This window comes from Syngnathus acus, chromosome 24 (assembly GCF_901709675.1).
Source record: "Syngnathus acus chromosome 24, fSynAcu1.2, whole genome shotgun sequence".
NCBI classification, from domain to species: domain Eukaryota; kingdom Metazoa; phylum Chordata; class Actinopteri; order Syngnathiformes; family Syngnathidae; genus Syngnathus; species Syngnathus acus.
Genome location: NC_051108.1, coordinates 2,493,594 through 2,513,210, shown reverse-complemented (window position 1 = coordinate 2,513,210; position 19,617 = coordinate 2,493,594). Strand labels below are relative to the sequence as shown.

The following is a 19,617-nucleotide window of genomic DNA, read 5'->3' as shown; positions in this document are numbered from 1 at the left end:
CTTATGTTTATGCAAATCAAATCGCTTGATGTCATGGAAACTGTGAGAGTGAAAGGAGCCAGACGTGTCGTCTAATCGTCACAGGAAATCAAATAAATAAAGTCTTATTACTAGACTTTTTTTTTCTTCCATAATTACCTTTTTTTACCGATTGACTGAGAAAAATCAAAAAAAGTCTCAATTTCTTTTTCTGCATTGTGGAAATTTTTAAAGCTGACAATATAAAGTATCTATAATATTATTTGATACAGTTCTTGTGTCAAATCTCGGTAGATCGGACATGGCGCGCTCGCGGTTGCAAAACGTAGTTGAATAAAATCGACACAGACAACTTGTTTGTTTTGAAACTGTATTCAGATTCAAATGAGCTTTTCAAACCAATAAATAATCTCCTCACTTCTTCTCCCATCATTCATTGTGAGCAATTTACAATATAAATTAAATAAGAGAAAACATTCAGCGTATTTTTTCCCCCCATACGACAAACAGATTGCATGTGAAGCGGCATTTAAAGCGTGTTGTACTTATGCTACATGAGGTAAAAACATTTATATCCTGATATGTAAACAAGGTGTTTTTTTTCAAAGAGAGATTTACATAAACAAAAAGTTGGACAAAACAGAAGCCTTCAGCTTGCTGTCAGTCAAACACCAAGAGCATGAAATAAATGGCACTTCATGAAACAGCCCACCGACAAATAAATACAAAGAATCGTTGATATTTTACACCAGGGATGTGCTGGCCCGTTCCCACGTTGGCTCAACCATTATTTCTATGTCTTTACGCGCTGGAGGCCAAGGGGCAACGGAGCGACACATTCTCATACGGCCGATGGAAATCCAAGACAGATTAACCAAGGAAGCCAATTGCGCGTGAGACATTTCGCCCGCAAACACCGGCTTGATGTTTAACCAGAACCTTTGTCGCCTCTGCAGGAAGAAGGGAATTCATTCGCCGCCGTTTGAATAACACTCGTTTGCCTTCTAGTGGAAAAATAGCGGCGGCCTTTGCCTCTTGGCTCTGCCAGCATCGCTTTGTCATTATTCTTGCAAAATAAAACGCTCCTTCATGTAGATCACCTGTCTGGAGCTCGGAGCGTCCTTGCTTAGAGACCCATCAGAATCAGATATTGTCAGCTCCCGTTGGTTATAATCACAGACGTGGCCTTGTGTCCCTGCATCTGCTCGGCCTGCATCCTCATGTGAGCCGCCACGTCGTACTGGACTCCTCCGCAGGCCAGTCCGGAGTAACTCCTTAGGCTCTCCGGGTCGTACAGGTGTTCCAGGGAATAGCCAGTCAATGCGTAGGCTGCTTGCCTGTCCAGAGGTTGCCTCTCCTGGGACGGGTAGAGCAGAGGGCTCCCTTGAGGTTGTGACTGATGAGGGGACAGATCCGTCTGCATGTAGTCTTTGGTGAGGGGGAGTCCGGACCTGGGGATGACGTCGGAGCTGGGGCTGCTGAGGCGAGAGAGGGAGCCGGGACTGGTTGTGTTTTCGTCATTGTCCAGAGGACCGGGGACTTTGACACGGTGGTGGAGGCGCTCGGAGGGGAGCTCAATGCTCGGGGCTCCCGGGCCTCGGCACACCACGCTGGGCATGCTGATCTGTGAGTGATGCGGGAGCGACGAGTTGAAACACGGACTGTGAGTCTTGGAGACGTCGAGCGTCGGTTTTTGCTGCTGAAGACGGTTCTCTTCCTCTTTGATCATCTGCTGCGTGGCACGAATTAGGGTCTCCATTTTACTGGGTTCTCGGGGACTGGCCTGGAATTGGTCGCCGTGGTAGCGCTCGCCGGAATCACTGGTGGACCCCCCGCCATCCGGTGAACTCATGATGCTGTCTTCATCCCAGTGGCCTCGCCCTATTTTAATCAAAGAAAAACCTCGTTAGAAGGTATACCGTGTTCCTGCCTGCATTTACCTTTGATATATTTCACTGGAAAGATTGCGTTCTGCTCTCAATGTGCATATGGAATCATACAAGGTCTTGGCAGACAACAGTGGTTTGGGGCCATGCATTGTGAAATTACTTGGCTTCCAATTTGAGGCAATTTTTGAACAGATGGTAGCAATCGACACACTGGCAAGAGACGGCATAAACAACTTAGCATGTCCCATAATAACATTTGGAAAACAGCTACCAGGCTCAATGAGCTATTTGCAGAGACAGATGGTTGCGGCCTCAACCCTAACACCTCACCGTGGAAGGCGGCGTGGTAGGACGTGATTTCGTAGCCCTCGCCGTTATCCGCAGATGCTTTCGGAAGGGCCAGCACGGAGCGGGTGGCGTCCCACCACACCTCTCTTCCTGACTGGGGGGCACCCAGGAAGTATCGTCCGCTCGGACATCGGACCCGATCGCACGCGGCCGGGTGAGGACGGGTCTGGGCGTGAGCGAGGTCCTCTTCCAGAAGACCCAAGCCATAGCACAGGGAGCCAGAGTCCGGGTAGAGCCGGTAGGCGCACGATGCCTCGGCGGCCTCGCCCGGATCCAACAATTTAGGTGAGGCGGCCTCCGTCAGGGGGCTTCCTCCCCATTGGCTGTCTTGGTCTGACTCCGAGCGCTCTGGATTGAAAGCCGAGAACTGCTGCAGAGCCAGAAGATGTGATTAGAAGCGCTCTCGAGCCTGGCTCGCTTTGTTTAGTTCCATCAAAGTGTCTTACCTGTGGGTAGGGCGACACTCTGGCTTTCGCTTTTGACTGGGTCAGACGTGACTTTGTGCTCTTCCTCTCCTCGTTCAGACTGTCGGTGTAAGGAAAGGCCGGCTTGGTGGGGCACATTTGGTCCAGGGACAACTGCATTCCCTTGTATTCCGTGTCCCTTTTACACATCAACACAAAATAGGCGCAAAGCTCATATTTAGCCAAAGAACCCGCCATGGGTTGACTCGATGATGTGAGGCACATTTTTCAAATGCTATTCTTCCAGTATTGCCTCAAAGTAAGGACCGATACTTTAATGCTTGTACTTTTGACAATTTAAACCAGCGTCCCGGTACTGAACTCAGTGCAGGGGGAGCGAAACGGCTCCCGTGTCAAGTGCTCGGCAAACACGAGCCTTTTATAACTTATCACATCAACAGTATGTAATAGCAGCTGGCTGGCATTTTAAACCCCGTGGCCCATCCCTGACCCCGCGTAGCCAGCCTCTTTAATAGGACTCTAAATATGACCCATTCTTTATGTACAACACCTCAGGAGAAAGGCTGTGTTTGGATAGCCACCAGCGAGTGAGTGTTATTTGCTCTTGCAAGGTATAGTTGCGGCGCTGCATCCTATCTGCGCCCCCGCTGACTCGTGGCTGAGCCAATAATGCCGGGCCATTGTGCAAACTCAGCTGTGTTAGCCGAATTCCACCTCGGGGTCAATGTCAGACCACCTTGCGCCTGAAATGCACCACCGGTGTGGCTCCCGACATGTTTTATTAATGGCCATTGTTGGCTGCTTGTTAGTAATTGTTTTTCTCTCAAATGTAACGCAGTCGTGTTGTTTTCTTCAAGATGCGGCGAAGAACTGAATAGTCATGCACGTGCTTGCATTACATGCACTTAAATGTTACACGTGGATGAGTCGAGCCTAACGAGGCAAATCCAACGTGTACTAGCCGGGAGATAGCTATTGATTCCTAGTCGCCCGTTCGATCGACTTTGCTTTCTTTACACTGCCGATCGATGGCGGCAGTAGAGGTTTTTTGATGGGGTTCAACCCCGATGTTTGTCTTGCCGTCTCGAAGGGTCTGTGTGTGATTTGTGCTCTGATAACAACAACTTCCCCGAGCCCTGCTGCCACAGTGTTTGGTGGATTTGTCAACAGAGGCTATATAGTGACCTACCTCATTCAGGCGACATTTAACAATTCCAATTTAGCGCCTATTTCAAAATGCAATCATCTATATATTATATATAATATTTCCTGAATGAACATAACTTCACAGAGGTTTTTCAGTCAATTTTCAGTTTAATGCTAAGTCATCCCCGTGAAAAGTTTTTAATGACACTGTACACTTGTTTTGTTGGATCTGACTGCAGTGTGTGATACGGTGGATCACAGTATTCTGTTGGCTAATTAGCAGCATCACGTGGGCATTAGTTGGCGCGTTCAAGAGTGGTTCAGATCCTATTTAGCTGTCGCACTGTCGTATGGCGCTCCACAGGGTTCAAGTTTGAGGCCCCTGCATTTTGTAGTGATGCCTATCCAAACGGTGCCATGAAGGGAAAAAATATGTATTGAGTCTAACCACCAGGTACAGCAGGCAGGTGCACACGTGACAGATTTAGATAAACAACTACATGCCAGTAAGTAAGTGACAACAACACAAACAAAGAAATTACGCTGCATGTAGTGTTAGTTCCCTTTGCACCTCTTGAGTTTTCATTTGTGTTGTTTGGTGTGGCTACATTACGGACTGTATCCAGTCTGCCGTCTTACACGGCAGTCACCGTCAAATCAGATTTGTATAGAGGCCTGATATTGATGTAGTGTTCCTGTGCTCTACCGCGGTTCACGCCGCACCAGCTTCATCACACGTCGCCGATGCACTTTTCAGCCGATATATTGAACGCTGCAAGAATAATATCACACATACAGGAGGACGCGAGTTTGTCTTAGCTCACACCGTGACAATTTCGCCAAAGTCACGTGACACTCCACCAGGCCCCGCCTCTTAAAGGCATAATCACCTTTTCAGGGGACCCCATAAAACGTCAGTTTTAAGGGTTCGTAAATCCAGTAAACTCACGTGAGGACGTAGTTGACACTGACAATGCAGTGGGGTCTCGATGACCTGCTATTGTGGACGATGGTGGCGTAGCTCTGCACCCACACCCATCCGCCGTGCTTGGCTAGGAAACGGTAATATTTAGTGGTGACTTGGCCCTTTACCAGCACTGGGGGAGATTAAAGAATCACACAGATGACAGAGATTAGCGTGTTTGTGTGTGTGTTTGTGCTGGCGTAATGGTCCGCATGTGTCGGCGTACTCACAAAGGTGATGCGCGCAGCGGAGGTGGAAGATGTCACAGCTGTGTACGTGATGGTACAGAGTTTTCTCAATCAGATCCTGCGGCTCATAACCCGTCAGCTCGGCAACCCTGCGGAGAAATGTTTGGATTAAAAAAAAAAAAAACTCGCCATATTTGCATGTTTTAACTGCGATTGGAGAAGATGGGAAATGTGGTTGTAATTATTAGGTGGCATTTGGAAAGTAAGCTAATGATGGTCATTTGGAAACATCTGCTCGTTCACCTGGAGTCCAGAAAGATGAGCTTCATGTCCAAACTGGCTCTGAACATAAACATGTTGCTGTGTAGTTTGATCTCGGTCACGGCGCTGGGGGGCAACGAGTGCCCCACCGCCACCAGGCCCACGTTCTGGTAGCAGCCCTCAAAGGGGGCCATGTCCAAGCTGTACTGACGGATCTTCAGGTAGCCACTGCAGTGGATCACCTGGAACGGGATATGTTTTACATGAACACGCAATTTATGACAAAAATGGTAGTTAGCACTACAAAGCAAGCAGAGTTGTTTTGACAGTTTAAGTTGAGGGTATAATTAGTTCTGTAAACTTTTATTCCACTTGTCGCACTTGCAAAAATTTTAAATATTTTGTTGATTTGCCAAACAAATTAAAAAAAAATAATTTTGCCTTAAAATTTGAAGTGATCACAATTTGTATTTATTTTTCACAGTATGGAACAATTTCATAAATGTATTTACCTTATATCCACCACTGGTGAGGCCTGCATTTCTTTTAGCCAACACACATTTCATTCTCAGAAAGAAAGAGCGCTCCACTTCATATTCTGAAAAGAAAATAATTATTTCTGATTTTGTGTATTATCATTTGTAGCAAATAAATAAAATGGGAGGATTAAAATGCTTAAGAATAAAATGCTACTTTCTAGCTATTGTGAAATGTTAGTTATATATGAAACATGAAATGCAAATTATTCAAGCCTATATTGAATATAACACAAATTACTAAGGTAAGCAATCGGGGGGGGCTAAAGAAAATCAACTAAATACTTCCATGTGTGTACTTTGGCGACATTTGCGCACACAGTGCGTCAATCATGCGTCACTTTAACACTGACGCGTCTGTTCCAATGATTGCGTCGCTCGACACGCTCATGACATAGCAAATAGACAAGAATAATGAGTTTGAAACCCAGACCGAATAGAAAACGCTTTGGTCCCGGATGCAATGATTAGTGATTTTAAAAAAAATGTTTTTTAACCTTGTACAAAATGGGAGTGGTAGGGCTGATGGGGCGTCAGTACAGCTGTCATCTCGTCGTGGTCAGCGGGGTGCACATATTCATAAATACTGTTTCCGGTCAACTCTACCTGTGGAGAACAACTCCGGTCATGAACACGTACTTAATTAATTCGTATAAATAAATTCGACAAAATAAATTAATTTAAATAAATAAATAAATAAATAAATAAATAAATAAATAACCTGCGATAGTCCCAAATGCACGGACGCCGTTTCTGAAATGTACATTATTTTCCCATCTGGAGCCACAACGAATATGAAGCCATCCAATGTCTACGAATAAACAAAAAGCAGCATGCAGTTGTTAGAAACCGCTTTGCATAATAATCGTGACGAACATAATTGGTGAGGATAGGAAATGATAGGACCTGTAGTAGATGAGAGCCCAGCTCACGTCCAAGATTATCCAACGGTCTCGTTCGACTTGTTTGACCCCACGCGTCACCTAAACCTGCAATAATAATAATAAAAATGAATAACTGAAATATATGACGTCATCATACAAATCGAACAATCGTAGCGCAACAACAATGACAAATGTGAAGCTTTTAAAAAATAAAATAAAAATACTGCATCTCTTTTCACGTGTAACCGATTAAAAAAAAAAAAAAAAAAAGCGAAAGAAAGCGGCGAGAGCGTTTTGCATGTTTCTTGCATGCAGGGCCGCGATCGTGTGTGTTTCCTGGCGCTCATATGGCTTAAGGTGATTACAAGCCCTGCAGGGCCCTCGTCGTAATAGCTGCGCCTTGCTCGCAGTCACGCAACCTGCCGAGAGCTGCTTATATTGCCGAAGGAAGAAGAAGAAAAAAAAAAAAAGATGACGATAGAGGTCTTTTCTTTGCTTCTTCTGCAAAGCTGCGAGCTCGCTCAATGTCACATACACTTTAGGCAAGTCCTCCACTTGCAGTGATTGAGCTCATTCGGCAAATATTTGTGTTTTTTTAAAAATACCAACCTTATTGGATGTTGCAATTTAGAAATGTTGCTGTGAATTTGATTTTGTTCAATTGTTCTTGGTGAATTATAGCGAAATCGAGCTTGTGAATTTTTGTCGGCGTTTTCCTGGTTGGTGTTTTTGCTCAGGATTTTAGTGTTTAAAAAAACATAGAGCCCCACTATAAAGCTGATAAAAATATTATAGGCAGAACACGTTGTGTTGGCTCACCTTGCGGAAAGACTATCCTCATTTTCAGGTAACTGGTGGTCAATCGAATGATAGACGCTTTGTCCAACTGCGACGTAATTGCCGACGGTAGCGGCAACATTTTAGCCAGCTCATAAAATTCACTGTTCTCCTTTTCCCGTCTAGTCCTTGCCGCCGTTTTCGATTTTTCCTTCATGTCGGTGCCGGTTCGTTTCTGTTGTTGCTGCTGATAATTGTGATGGTGATGATGCTGCTGGTGGTCCTCGCTTGCATATGCGGCCCTGACGTGCTCCTCTCACATCAGCAACGCGCTTTGCCTCCTCGACATGGTGAATAAATATACATTTTTTTAAGTTTTGAAGGAAAGATTCACTTGAAATATTAGATATCCAGCGTGTGTGTGTTTAGATATCCTCGGTATTCCTTAGATCGACTGCGTCCGACGTGGAGGCTTAAATCCATCACCTGCAGAACGAAATTCATTTAAAATATAAATCAATCAAAGCTCTTATAACCACCAATAAAAATCTCTGCTATTCAGAAACGATTCAACATAAAGAACTATGAACCAGCACTTTATGCACATTTTTATACATTTCCATTAATATTTCAAAAAGTGTGCCTGTGCCTTTCTTGCTGTAATTCATTTCATAGAAAATATTGCTTCACAGTAAAGGGAAAATATTGTCCAAAATGAAGGGAGGCCTACCCCTAAAATTATTATTATTATAATACAAATGTACACACGATCTAGTATTCACTTAGTGTAGCAGAAAATAGACGGCAAGGTACAAATTTACACTTCTATATTTTTTTTGACGAATAAGCAACAAAAAAGCATTTGTTTTTTCCTTTTCTAAAAAAAAAAGTTGTATAAGACGCCCTAACTTATTTTATCAGCTGTAACAAATATTATGGCTGTAAGTAAACATGATAATTTAATTGCGTGTCATAAATAATCCCCTCCATTGTATAAATTCTAAAAAACATCGGCTATGCACATGCGTTTTGAAAAGTCTCTTGCACGTCTTTTTTGAATAATAATAATTTGATCAAATAATCTTATTTAAAATAATACTGCTATTATTGTATTCGTCGTGGAGGCAGAAACTTAATTGCTTGACATCAGTCCTGCGAATCGATCTTACCTCGCCTGCTGGGAATTTCACCTGTCCTGAACCGGCTCGGCCGAGTCGTCCCAGTTTGGTTCCCCTTTCTCAGCTCCTCCCGGAGTTCCACCTGGAAAGGCGAACACGCGGCCGTGCGCTGCATACACCTTCCCAAATTACAGGCGCGCGCAACGAGTGGCATTCGTGCCCCTGACAAGCCTCCTCGCCTCCGCTTCCTCACTGCGCCTCTCAGGAGCAGCTCGGGACACGCCTCCCCTGCTTTCCCATTGGCCACGATCCCCCTAAACCTCCGTCGCGATTGGGTAAATCCCATTGTGGGCGTGGTTCTAAATCTGCCATGCGCGTGCACGCCACTTGTGGCCGTGTCACAACACACAAGTGAGCTTGAGCTGACAATTTTGTTGCGTTTTTGTCATTAGCTGACATCAAATAAAAAGGTATGCGTGTGTTAAGTCTGCTTGGGGGATTATTAAACAATTGAATATTTAATTATTAAAGGAAACATAAAAGTAAGGTCCTTTCAATCAAGTGCGCAGGATTTTTTTTGCCCAATTTAATGGCGTTATTCCTATTCATTAGTATGCAAATTAGTCTTGATGCAATAAGAAATATAGCCAGCATTTTGTCAGCCTTGTATTCTAGTGACATAGTAATGTTCTCAAAAAATGGGGAATTAGAGGAATTAAAGATTATGGCAATGCATATAAATGCAAAGTTGAGTCGAAAACAGCAATGAAATTATTATTATTTTATTATTCTTATAAGTGCCCTTACATGCTAAACAGTAAGTCTCTCAAAATGCTTTCTTTGTTTTATAACAATACAGCTCTGCTATAATGACAGTGTGTAATAAATAGTTCAATGATACTATCGCAATGAAATATTTGATTTTATTCACTACAATTTGATAAAAGAAGTCATTCTGAATATTCTAATTTTTTTATTATATGAACTATAATTATATGAGCATGTGTTCTGAAACTGCCTCCCATTCTGTCATAATGTTGTAACTTTGGGACAACTCTAACAAGAAACCTTTCAAAAATTAGAACTATATTTTTTAAACATACTGTAAAACAAAACGGAAAATACAGTTTTCTTTTGGCCTAAAACGTGCCATTTTAGCAAGAAAACCTCAAATTGTATTTTTTGGGGTGAAATGCAGGAGACACTTTTCCCAACAAAAAAGGAAACAATTACTTGAATTGCCCATTTTAAAACGCGATCAAAGTTTTTCCCCTTTGAAATTTTGACTTCATCCAACATAGTTTTTACACTGTACGGCAGTTTGCTAAGTGCAACGTTGCAAAATGAAGGCCCACCATTTGCTCATTAACTGCTAAGTGTAGCCAAAAATGTCCACCCTGTCATTGTCCACCCCATCATCAACATATTTTGGTGTTTGTACGTACATTTTCTGTTTGCAGTCTAACATTTGAACATCAAGTTAAATGGAAAATCTCAACAAATGCACCTTATGGCATTTTTTTTTCTTGTTTGACTTTTAATTTATTCTTTCCTGCTCTGCAAGTAACTCATGTGTAGAATATTTTTATTTATTCATTTTTTCCATGTTGAAGCATGACAGAAATCATTTCTTCAAATCAACTCTTAAAGTTGCACTTACTATACAATCCACCCAACATTTGATTTAGCTATATTCACAACTTCTGAATTTAACTACACTTTAGAAGTTCTTTTTTTTTTTTTTTTTTCTTTCCACTTGCTATCTCCCCCTCCTAAAGTAAAATGCAAAACGCGGTCATGGAGAGCAGAGCAGTGCGGGCCAGGTCCGGATCTCCTGCACTATAGTTGGGCCTCCGTCAAACACATTTATGGGCGGATTAATTTCCACTGCGGGAATCAGATGAGAGCGCCGCCGCGCATGGACATTTTTAATTAGTTAGCCCGAGCTCAGATGGAGAGCTGCTGTGTGAGCATGGGGGGGGCGGGGTGAGAGGGTTGGATGGGGGGGGGGGCAGTTGGAAGGGAGGGGGGCTCGGATGCATGATGGTGAGCTCATTAGGCGCATAATTAGCCCTGAAATTGATGCTGCATTGAGCCATAATTGGAGATTTCTCCTTCTGACTCTCTCTTGTGTACGCATGCGCAGGAGCGCCCTGGTTTAATGACTTCCGCCGGACTTGGAATTAGCCTCACAATGTACCGCCTCTTGATTATTTTCTCATTTCGGACACAGAGGAAAAAGAGAAGAAATTGGAAATTAGAAGAAGGCCCCACAGATGCCAAGTGGACTATATAGTGGTGTATTATGATGCTATATAGCCTCTTTGGAAGAAAAACAAAAAAATCTTCCGATTATTTGAAGTCTCACTCTTACCTCCCCCAGCACCGCTCTAATATCCCTGCTAATTTCTTGACATGAGTCACAGGCCGTAGGTCACCATGGCAAGTTCAAGGTTCCTCTCGGTGCAAACAATTGGCTGCGGTTCTTTTCCAAAACGCCCAGCCGCGATCTAAGCAGTATTATTTTTTTTTTTCCCCATAACGATCAACAATGCAACCAGAGGCTCGTTGGATGTCCTGTTAGCGTCCCACCATGGGGAGCCCGCCTTGTTACTTGTGCCCACCCCCCACTCCCTGCACCCATCTCTTCGTTTTGATTGTGTTTGTACAAATTGTGCTTCTCAGCTGGAGAGCAGGCAGGAGATTCTCCACAGCGTGCGACAGAAGCTTTGGTATTGCAGGGGGGGGAGCGCATGAAGGTTATTTATGGAAGGAAAAGCTGGAGGAAGAAGGGATGGGAGTTGTATTTCTGTCATGGTTGAGCTCTTCTAATGGCTAAATGTGCTTTTTATTTATAGGGGTCTGCTTTGCTTATGACTAATGAGGAACTTAAGGTGCACTCATCTCACATCGTTTTTCCTTTCACCAGTGCCACAATACAAAAAATAATGATGCAAAAGGTATTTCCTTTGATTACAGAGTATTTGTTCAGATTTCAAAATATAATGGAAAATAAAATGACTAATAACGACATTGTAGAACGGCGACGTAACCCGTTTTTGTACGTAAATCAGAGAACGTCGGCATTTATAATTACGGGCTAATGCAATTATAGAGTCATAATTATGGCGTGCATTTATGTGGAAAACACTTCCAGCTCATAAGTGAGAGCAATCAAACTGAGTGTACACCGCTGCGAAAACTAGTTAATTGCGGGATGTGTGTAACCAAGAAATGTCATAATTACACGAAATATAAAAACAATTGTGGCCCCTGTAAATGAGTACGCATGATGGAAATGTCTTAATTATATTCATATATGCCACGTGACTACGTATTCCTACGCCGGGCGCCAGTTATAACCCGGGAAGGTGAGACAATTGTAAACTGAGCTACCCGAATCTATTCCAGGCTCATACTGCCGCCACCATTAAAACTTTATTAACACTTTAGAACCCTTTGAGGGCGTGTAGGTGTTAAAAAAAAGGTTAAGTCGTGTAATATTCAAACGTTAAACCAATGAAGCGCCGTTAGCGCTATATATAAACGTGACCTCATTACGATCGGGTTGCGATAATCTTAATTGCATCTAACGTTACGTGTTATGGGAGAATTTGAAGTGTGAGAGCTGTTGCAGGTGGAAAAAAGAGCTCCGCATTCCATTATAAATCAATCCGAGTGAAAAGGGAATGAGAGCAAAGCACCATGTTGAGTTCCACTCTGTGCTCCGAGATTGGAACGGTCGGGTATATGTAAACAGGCTGCCCGCTTGTCCGAGTTTCCGCAGTTGTGCTCTGAACATCATTACTGCCTCTTTTGTTTTTTATTTTCAACAAAAGGCGTAAATGCTATTCAGCGCTCCGAGCGCAAGGTACCACTTGGTTTCATTCCAGCCATTTTATTTGGGGAGTCTTGTTTGGAAATGTCCTCTAATGTGTTCTTTTCATCACATTAACAGTGACTCTCATCCACCACCTCTGAGTGTGTGTGTGTGTGTGTGTGTGTGTGTGTGTGTGTGTGTGTGTGTGTGTGTGTGTGTGTGTGTGTGTGTGTGTGTGTGTGTGTGTGTGTGTGTGTGTGTGTGTGTGTGTGTGTGTGTGTGTGTGTGTGTGTGTGTGTGTGTGTGTGTGTGTTGGCGCCAGGCCCTCCAATGAGCCCATCTGCTGTATGCGAGCGTTAATTAAGTACGCTGCCATTTCCTACATGCAGCCACCATTTGAAGTTGCCTAGAGTGCACGAGTCAGACGAGCAAGTTCATCAAAATGCTAATTCGGCCCAAATTAAAGTTGTGATTAACATTACACAGTTTCCTTCCTGGGCGGACAAACGAGTCCCTCTGTGAACTCTCCCCTTCTGAGGGCAATGGCTGTCGAGGGGAAGGGAGGAGACACTTAGTAAAGTGTAGGAAAAACATTTGTGTGAAGCTAGAAGCCAATTGTGTGTTATTGTGATTTTTTTTTTTTCTCATTATTGACAGCTAGCTTAGCCTCGAAAATGCATCTTTTTCTTTGGGTAGTCTGTTCCTGTGGCTGCGTTAGAGCGCCTCGTCGTCAGCAGTGAGTGCACGCACATCGAGAAGAGAGACATTTTTTCAGGCAATATTCCATTTTTCCTTACATGACACTTTAAAGAAAAAACAAAGCGGCACGTCTAAATTTCACACGTCTGTGCTGTCAACAGGCTGTGAAACGTTAACCACAAAATACATTTGTAATGCTGAAAGGCAGATTAGTATCATCTGTCTGGCCGACGACGTATTAATTCGCCGGAGCCAATCATCGCGCCATATGCTCGGGCCGCGGCGGAGGCGGCGCCATATGCATTTGTGTTAAAACAACAACAGCTTGACATTCCCGATGGGCAAACGACAGAGGACTTATTTGCCTATCGTCGCGCGCGTATGAAGTTCTCGCCGTAATGAAACCCCTGACGTTCATCACTCGGTCTTAAGCAGTGGTTATTGAGGCATTAAATATGTCTACACGGGGCTCAGCCCAAGGCTGCCAGATCACCGTTCTCCTTAGAGAGGGGGGGCTCTGTTTGCATACAGACAGCTCGAGCGGCTAGGCGGGATTGGGAACGTGCGCCGAATGGAGCCCGGGAGTCATAACTGGGTGCCCGCCACTTTGGCGTTAGTGCCATTATGGGATGTCACTGTGGGAGAAGCGCCGCTCTTCAGCGGGATTACGAGAGATTCGTGCAGAAATTGAGCGGAATTGGAAATATGGCCCAAGGCTCGTCTTGGCCATGTGTGTGCACAAGGCAGAGGCGCAATGACACACCGTTAAGCCTTGTTTCCATTAAGCTGCCGTTTGGTCCACTTCACCGTTTTCTGTGTTTTTGAGAAAAACGTAGGAATCGAAAATGCATATTTCAATCTCCTTTGTGAATTCAAATGAACAAAAACGGGGCTAAAAAAAAAGTCGGCAGTGTTCACTCCCACAACGGCGCCGACGCCCATTCCTAGATTATAGCGTGTCAATGTCCAGTAAAAAGCAGGAAAAGCCGTACCGCTAACGTCAAATGCTTCCATAATGGAAACCAAACAAAACTTGAGTTTATTCAGAGTTAACAAAAGAAAAAAAAAAGTTGTTGAATATTTCTAACAGGAAATCCATGCCAGAGTCAAACGGTAAAAACAAAATGTGCAACAGCATCCAGGCAAACAATTTTGGCGACAGTTTCCATTCCGCCAGTGGCGCTGGGTAAAGCCCGCCGCTGGCCAATTTGAGCCTCATCGAGCAGCGCCGGTCGCGCGGCGTGATGACAAATGCAAAGCAGCAGCGACGGCGTGCGGCTCAGCGGGCTACGCTGCCTCGTGTGCGCGTTTGCATACAAGAAATGTGGTGGTTAGCTGCTTGCTCACAAAACCTCACTTGCAAACCAAATTCCCGACGTGCTGCATTAAACATTTGAATCCTATCGAAATGAAGCAAATCCACAAAGAGCCAGTGAATGACAACGGAAGAAAATGTAGCACACTGTATGCATTCTTTCCCAAAAGAAGGCGGGACAGTTTTTGGCGGGGGGGTCACTGGAGCGAGCCCACCCCCCTCTTCCATGTCTATTAAACAAACATGCAGGGTGCGACCCCAGTCAGGGTGAACATTAACACCCAGCCACCGGCCCGGGGGGTCAGCCAGGGGTCAGCGGCCTGTGTCGGAGGGACGGACGGGGGTCAATCGTCCATGCTGTAACATGACGCATTAAAGCAACAATAAGTCATTTTAAAATCAGCAAAACGTTTTTTTTTAGTCGCCTATAAAATGACCAAACCAGCCAGGACACCTCTCGGTTGTGTTATCAGTTACGAGTTAATATTGCGTTAGTGTTAATATAAAATTAATACTGCACATGCACATGACAGGAAATGCATATATTCTTTCTCCTCTGTGAAAAATGCGAAAAAATATTACAGGATTTAATCATAATACGCTAACTGTTTAAATAAACAAAAAATATTTTTTTCAAGGCCTCTTTCCATTTATTTTTTAAAAACACAGGCAATAAATTAATCTTTATTACAATATCAGATTTATTATCCATCAATTATTTGGTTTGATAAATTAGGCACATCGGCCTGCTAACTAGCTGAAATTAATCCAGTTTTTTTTTTCACCTTTCATTTTTTTTTTTTTAATTATTGCAATCTAATATTTATTTGGAATCTTTTTGCAATTTTAAAAGTGAACTCTACAGCATTGCCACGATGATTTCAATTCGCTCAATTGTTCAGCCCTGTTCCAGTTTACTTGCGATTGCAGCCAACAAAGGCTCTTGTGCCATAGCAAGCTTGACTCACCACAGAAAAAAAAAGGTCACGCTTAACTCAAACATAGGCCTTTCTCTTCCCAAACCTGTGCACGGTATGTGAACTCTGCCCACTGTAATCTAAAACCCCTATAAAAGAAATCTAGAAACACACCAAAGGCGTGAACGCCAATTCTCCACAACCGCCCGACCATACGACTTTGAACATTAGCCGCGTTTTGCGGCCATCTACTCCGCCGACCGTTCAATCAAAGCAACCGATTGCATTTTATCTTTCACTTGTTGTTATTCCGCTAAGAGGAAACGAGCTCCCAGATTTATCGCTCCATTTGCCCCCGTCCCGTATGTGCTTATAAAACATCCCCCTCTGCTACAATTAGGCTGGCATAGATCACATCCTCGCATCGGCGGCGAGCAGACAATACCATAAGGCTGGGCCGCCTCTCCTTCGGCCCAGAAGATGCTTCCCCGGATGGATTTATATGCGGCCCGCTTTCCCTTGTGGTGATTGAATGTCTGTGTGCATGTGTCGAGACGACTCGGTGTGAATGTGTCAGGGGACTCATAAGGCGGCTTTGAATTAGGCATGAGATTGGCCACGGCTCGGTGTGTGTGTGTGTGCGTAACAAGCAGTGCTTTATGGTGTAAAAGCGTGTTTATCGTGAACGGAGACATATGTGGTCTCATTGGGAATAAAGAAATGATTGGAATAAATGCTAATAACTGCTCCCACCCTATTGTCGAGGTGCGGTTTCCTAACTATCAACTGCTGCTTTTTTTTTTTTTACGCAATTCAGTGGTTATTTGCTCACCGTGTGAAATAAAATGTGGTTCACCCAATCTGCTTCATGGCGCTAGCGTTTTACCGACGTCTTTAAACACCACACACGCCGTAAAACCTGAGCTGGAGAGTTGTGGGAGACAGAAAAGGAGTTTCTTTTAATGTAATATTGATTTACAAACCGCACGGTAAAACTCCACCCGGTCACGGGTCGTTAGGTTGAACCCGTAAAGGAATCGCACAGGCTTCTCAGCAGGCCCGCTGAGCATGACTCGGGAACGTTTGAGACCTGCCGGGGACTGGTTTTGGGTGTCCTCGCGTCTAGACGGTAGCACCAGCGGCGATATCGTGTACGGTTTTTAGACTTTATCAAGATATGAGCCATCATTTGACTTTGAGCAATTTAATGCCACTTACAGTCATATATTCTTTATCCTCTGTGAGGAGTTGTATTTCTAAAATAAATAAATAAATCAGTCAATAAACAAGTGTTATTAGGTCCTTTTATGTGGGGCAATGTGTTCTAATAGGGCAATTACTTCTACTGGTATAAAATCAAGACAACAATCTTCTCGCTGTGTTTTTATTGGTTGCCGTCCAAACGTCTTTGCATGCTGATTAGTCAAAGCAGAAGAACAATCAGGCGAGAAAAGGCAGTGTTTAGACAACAGGGAACGTTTTACTCATTTGTTTGTCGGGCTCAATGTTTCGGCTCGCTGCCTTTAGGCCGAAACTAGCATTTTCCGGATATTTCCTTTTTGAGGGGGGGGGGGGAACACATTTTAATTTAGTAGCTGCAACTACAGATTATGCATTGTAATAATTTCAGACTTCATGTTGGTTAGATGTTAGCATAATTAAAAATTATAATAAAAAATGATCTGATTGAATATATTTATCATAAAAGTTGATTTTCCACAAATGTCCAAAAAATTCAGTATTAGATAAATATAATAAATATTCATACTCTGCTATTATGCTGACACCTAAAATTACATTCTCTTCTATTCTAACACTTCTCAACCGTGTTACCTTTTTAAGGCCCACTAAAACGCTCACATGTGCTGAGGCACGCAAGGTGCGGCCCCCAAGTATGGCTTCTATTTCCACTTTATCGCACTAGACGGCTAAAGGCTTCCACGTGAGATCACGCCCGCGTCCCATGTTGTCGACAACTGCTTCCTTTATAGGCTTTCTATACAAATACGCCGTGATTTGAGTTTGGTTTATAGACGGTGGCCCACTATAAACAGCGCTGCTAACAATAACAACCTCTCCCATGTGTCATGCAAATCGTTCAACTCTCTTCTCCACGCCCTTTTTTTTTTTTTCCAGCGGGACAATGTCATTTACATTTCATGAGCTGGCTAACCTTTTTTAGCCGAGGCCTTTGGCATTGACTTGTCGCCGGGCTGATTTAGGGGACAGGTCATTTCCATGCAGCCCGGCGGGCCCGCATACTGTCCCTGCTTTGCAGAGGAATATTTACATGGCAGTTAACAGGTGGCGAGTACTTTAATGGCGGTAATAGCTTCATGGCACGTGGAGCATGAGCGGAAGTATTTTGCTTGGGGTTGTTCCCACTCTTGCAGTGATCCATCCCATGGGGAGTGTGTGTATTGTGTTTTTTTTGTGCACACCGTGCAGCCGTGAAATTGTGCAGTCGACCATATTACAAAAAACAAATTCTTTTTTTCCCCCCAATATCTTTTTTATTTATCTGTCTAAAATAATAATGATAATAATAATAATAAAGCAGACAGAGTTTTTAAAATTGTCACCCACCACCTTTATTTTCCCCCCGTGACTAAAAATGAGGTTTTATCGTCCGCCATGCAAATGTTCACGCGCTGGAATGTTCCCCAAACTGGAACAGATGGATTTGGCAAGCCCCTCCCCTTTCCCCTCTCTGCTCTCTCTGTGGCACATGACATCACCACATATGGCCGCCATGATTGATCTGTCATTATAGAGGAGGCTGAGTGGTGAGAATGGGGAAGGCTTACAGCAACAGGGCGTCATGTTTTCCGCAGCAAAATACATTAAGCCATATGTGTAATTGCATCCTTGGTTGTTTGGATGCGTGTGTTTCGTAACAGTGGAGGGTTTGCTTGCTTTTTCTCATTTTTTTTTTCTTCTACTAACGCTCCATAAGAGGATCTACTTTCTTTTAATCCGACAGCAAAAAGTGGGTTCAAATCTGGGTTTAGGCCTTCCGGTGTAGAGTTTGCATGTTCTCCCCTTAGTTGCATTGGACTTCTCCATCTTCCTCCCACTTTCACAGAAGGCCTCAAAATTAGGTGTGAAAATTCATTGCCCAAAGTCAGCTAAATAAAACACCCCACCCCCAAAAATAAACAAAAGACAGCAAAATTCTTTATCATTGCTTTAGTCCGTTTGCAACTGTACAACCGTGAGATGCAAATGCCGAATCCGTGCAAGCGAGTAAAGCCAGCCAAAGGGATGGAGGATGTCTGTGCGAAAAAGCAATATGATGGATATTCAACTCTGCAGCCCAGAATGGAAGCGGGGGCGCTTGTGTTCTCCTGCTGTGTGTCTGGCAGCTTGCTATGGAGCCTGTCATTGCGAACAGTGGGGTGTCCAGCCACTACATGGCATTCAGCAGCATGGGAGCTGAATAAATCACTGGAACACACACACACACGCGCGGTCCAGCTCGCTATTTGTTTGACAAAACCCAGACCTGGCCTCTTGTTACACTTGCAAGTGTAGAGACAGCTGACGTTACACACTTAATTGAGTTCACACGCTTGTGTCACTACAAGACTTTTGACAGCCGCAAACTAGACTCTAACTACCTCGAGACACATCGCTAAGCGAAAAAAAGAGGATCCATTGGACTTAGGTCATCAGTAGACACAGAGATCTTGTCAGCGTACCTTTGGAATTCACTCCTAATGACACTTCCTTATATTATTTACATTAAAAAGTAAAGGACCTAAACTTGAACCTTGAGGCACACCGCATGATATTTCGTAGACTTTTGAGAAGCGTGTATTTAAACTGTTTTTAAAACGGTATTTAAAAATGTGACTCTTTAATGCAAGCAAATGAACCCTCTGATGCATTAATCGTAAACAATATATTCCTATTTTCAATAAATAACAAGAACACTATTATTTATAGATATGCAAGAATAACAATGAGAAGATGTGTGGCCTTGTATCCCAGCTAACAAAGCAAACATGACACTGTAATGTGCATGCGGTATCACCACTCATTATATTTAAAGCAATACATTAGGCTTCAGCTCACAAACCATAAAATTGAATCTGGCCAGAGTTGACTGACTTTCCAAGAAAGTTAGGGGTTGGGCTGCTTTTGTCATTTTTTCTACTTATTGCCAATTAACAATGTGAAAAGGTTACATCAACCATTGTGTATTTTTATACAGCATTTATAAAGAGCATTTTTGGTGGTTACACTTTAAAATATTTAAAGGATACCGGCATGTCAGTGTGACCTCATTGTTTCCCGGTATGCCAAAAGGAAACAACCAAATGTGCAATTGTGCCCAGGAAATAAGTAA

General features: G+C 43.5%; 1 protein-coding gene across 3 annotated transcripts; it reads right to left on the bottom strand.

Moving 5' to 3' along the window:
* Positions 1–335: 335 nt before the first annotated feature.
* On the bottom strand, positions 336–9,028 carry LOC119118194 (single-minded homolog 1-like). Of its 3 annotated transcripts, none has more exons than XM_037245031.1 (12): positions 8,567–9,028; positions 7,440–7,883; positions 6,643–6,725; positions 6,458–6,547; positions 6,234–6,342; positions 5,713–5,798; positions 5,243–5,442; positions 4,982–5,088; positions 4,737–4,884; positions 2,663–2,819; positions 2,199–2,583; positions 336–1,860 (listed from the first exon to the last, which is right to left on the bottom strand). In XM_037245031.1, exons 2-12 carry the CDS (start codon positions 7,612–7,614, stop codon positions 1,133–1,135), a joined length of 2,268 nt encoding a protein of 755 aa, XP_037100926.1. In that variant the 5' UTR covers positions 7,615–7,883; positions 8,567–9,028; the 3' UTR covers positions 336–1,132. The 3 variants fall into 3 exon arrangements, with proteins under 3 accessions (XP_037100926.1, XP_037100925.1, XP_037100927.1); XM_037245030.1 differs by having other exon boundaries at positions 2,199–2,586; positions 8,567–9,024; XM_037245032.1 differs by lacking the exons at positions 6,643–6,725; positions 7,440–7,883; positions 8,567–9,028 and having other exon boundaries at positions 2,199–2,586; positions 6,234–6,338; positions 6,458–6,535.
* Positions 9,029–19,617: the final 10,589 nt, after the last annotated feature.

Coding starts and splice junctions, on each gene's coding strand:
- LOC119118194 (XM_037245030.1), bottom strand. CDS start 7,614: ATGAAGGAAAAATCGAAAACGGCGGCAAGGACTAGACGGGAAAAGGAG. Junction 6,548..6,642: donor TGGGCTCTCATCTACTACAG/GTCCTATCATTT, acceptor GTTTATTCGTAG/ACATTGGATGGCTTCATATT. Junction 5,799..6,233: donor CCACTCCCATTTTGTACAAG/GTTAAAAAACAT, acceptor TTTTCTTTTCAG/AATATGAAGTGGAGCGCTCT.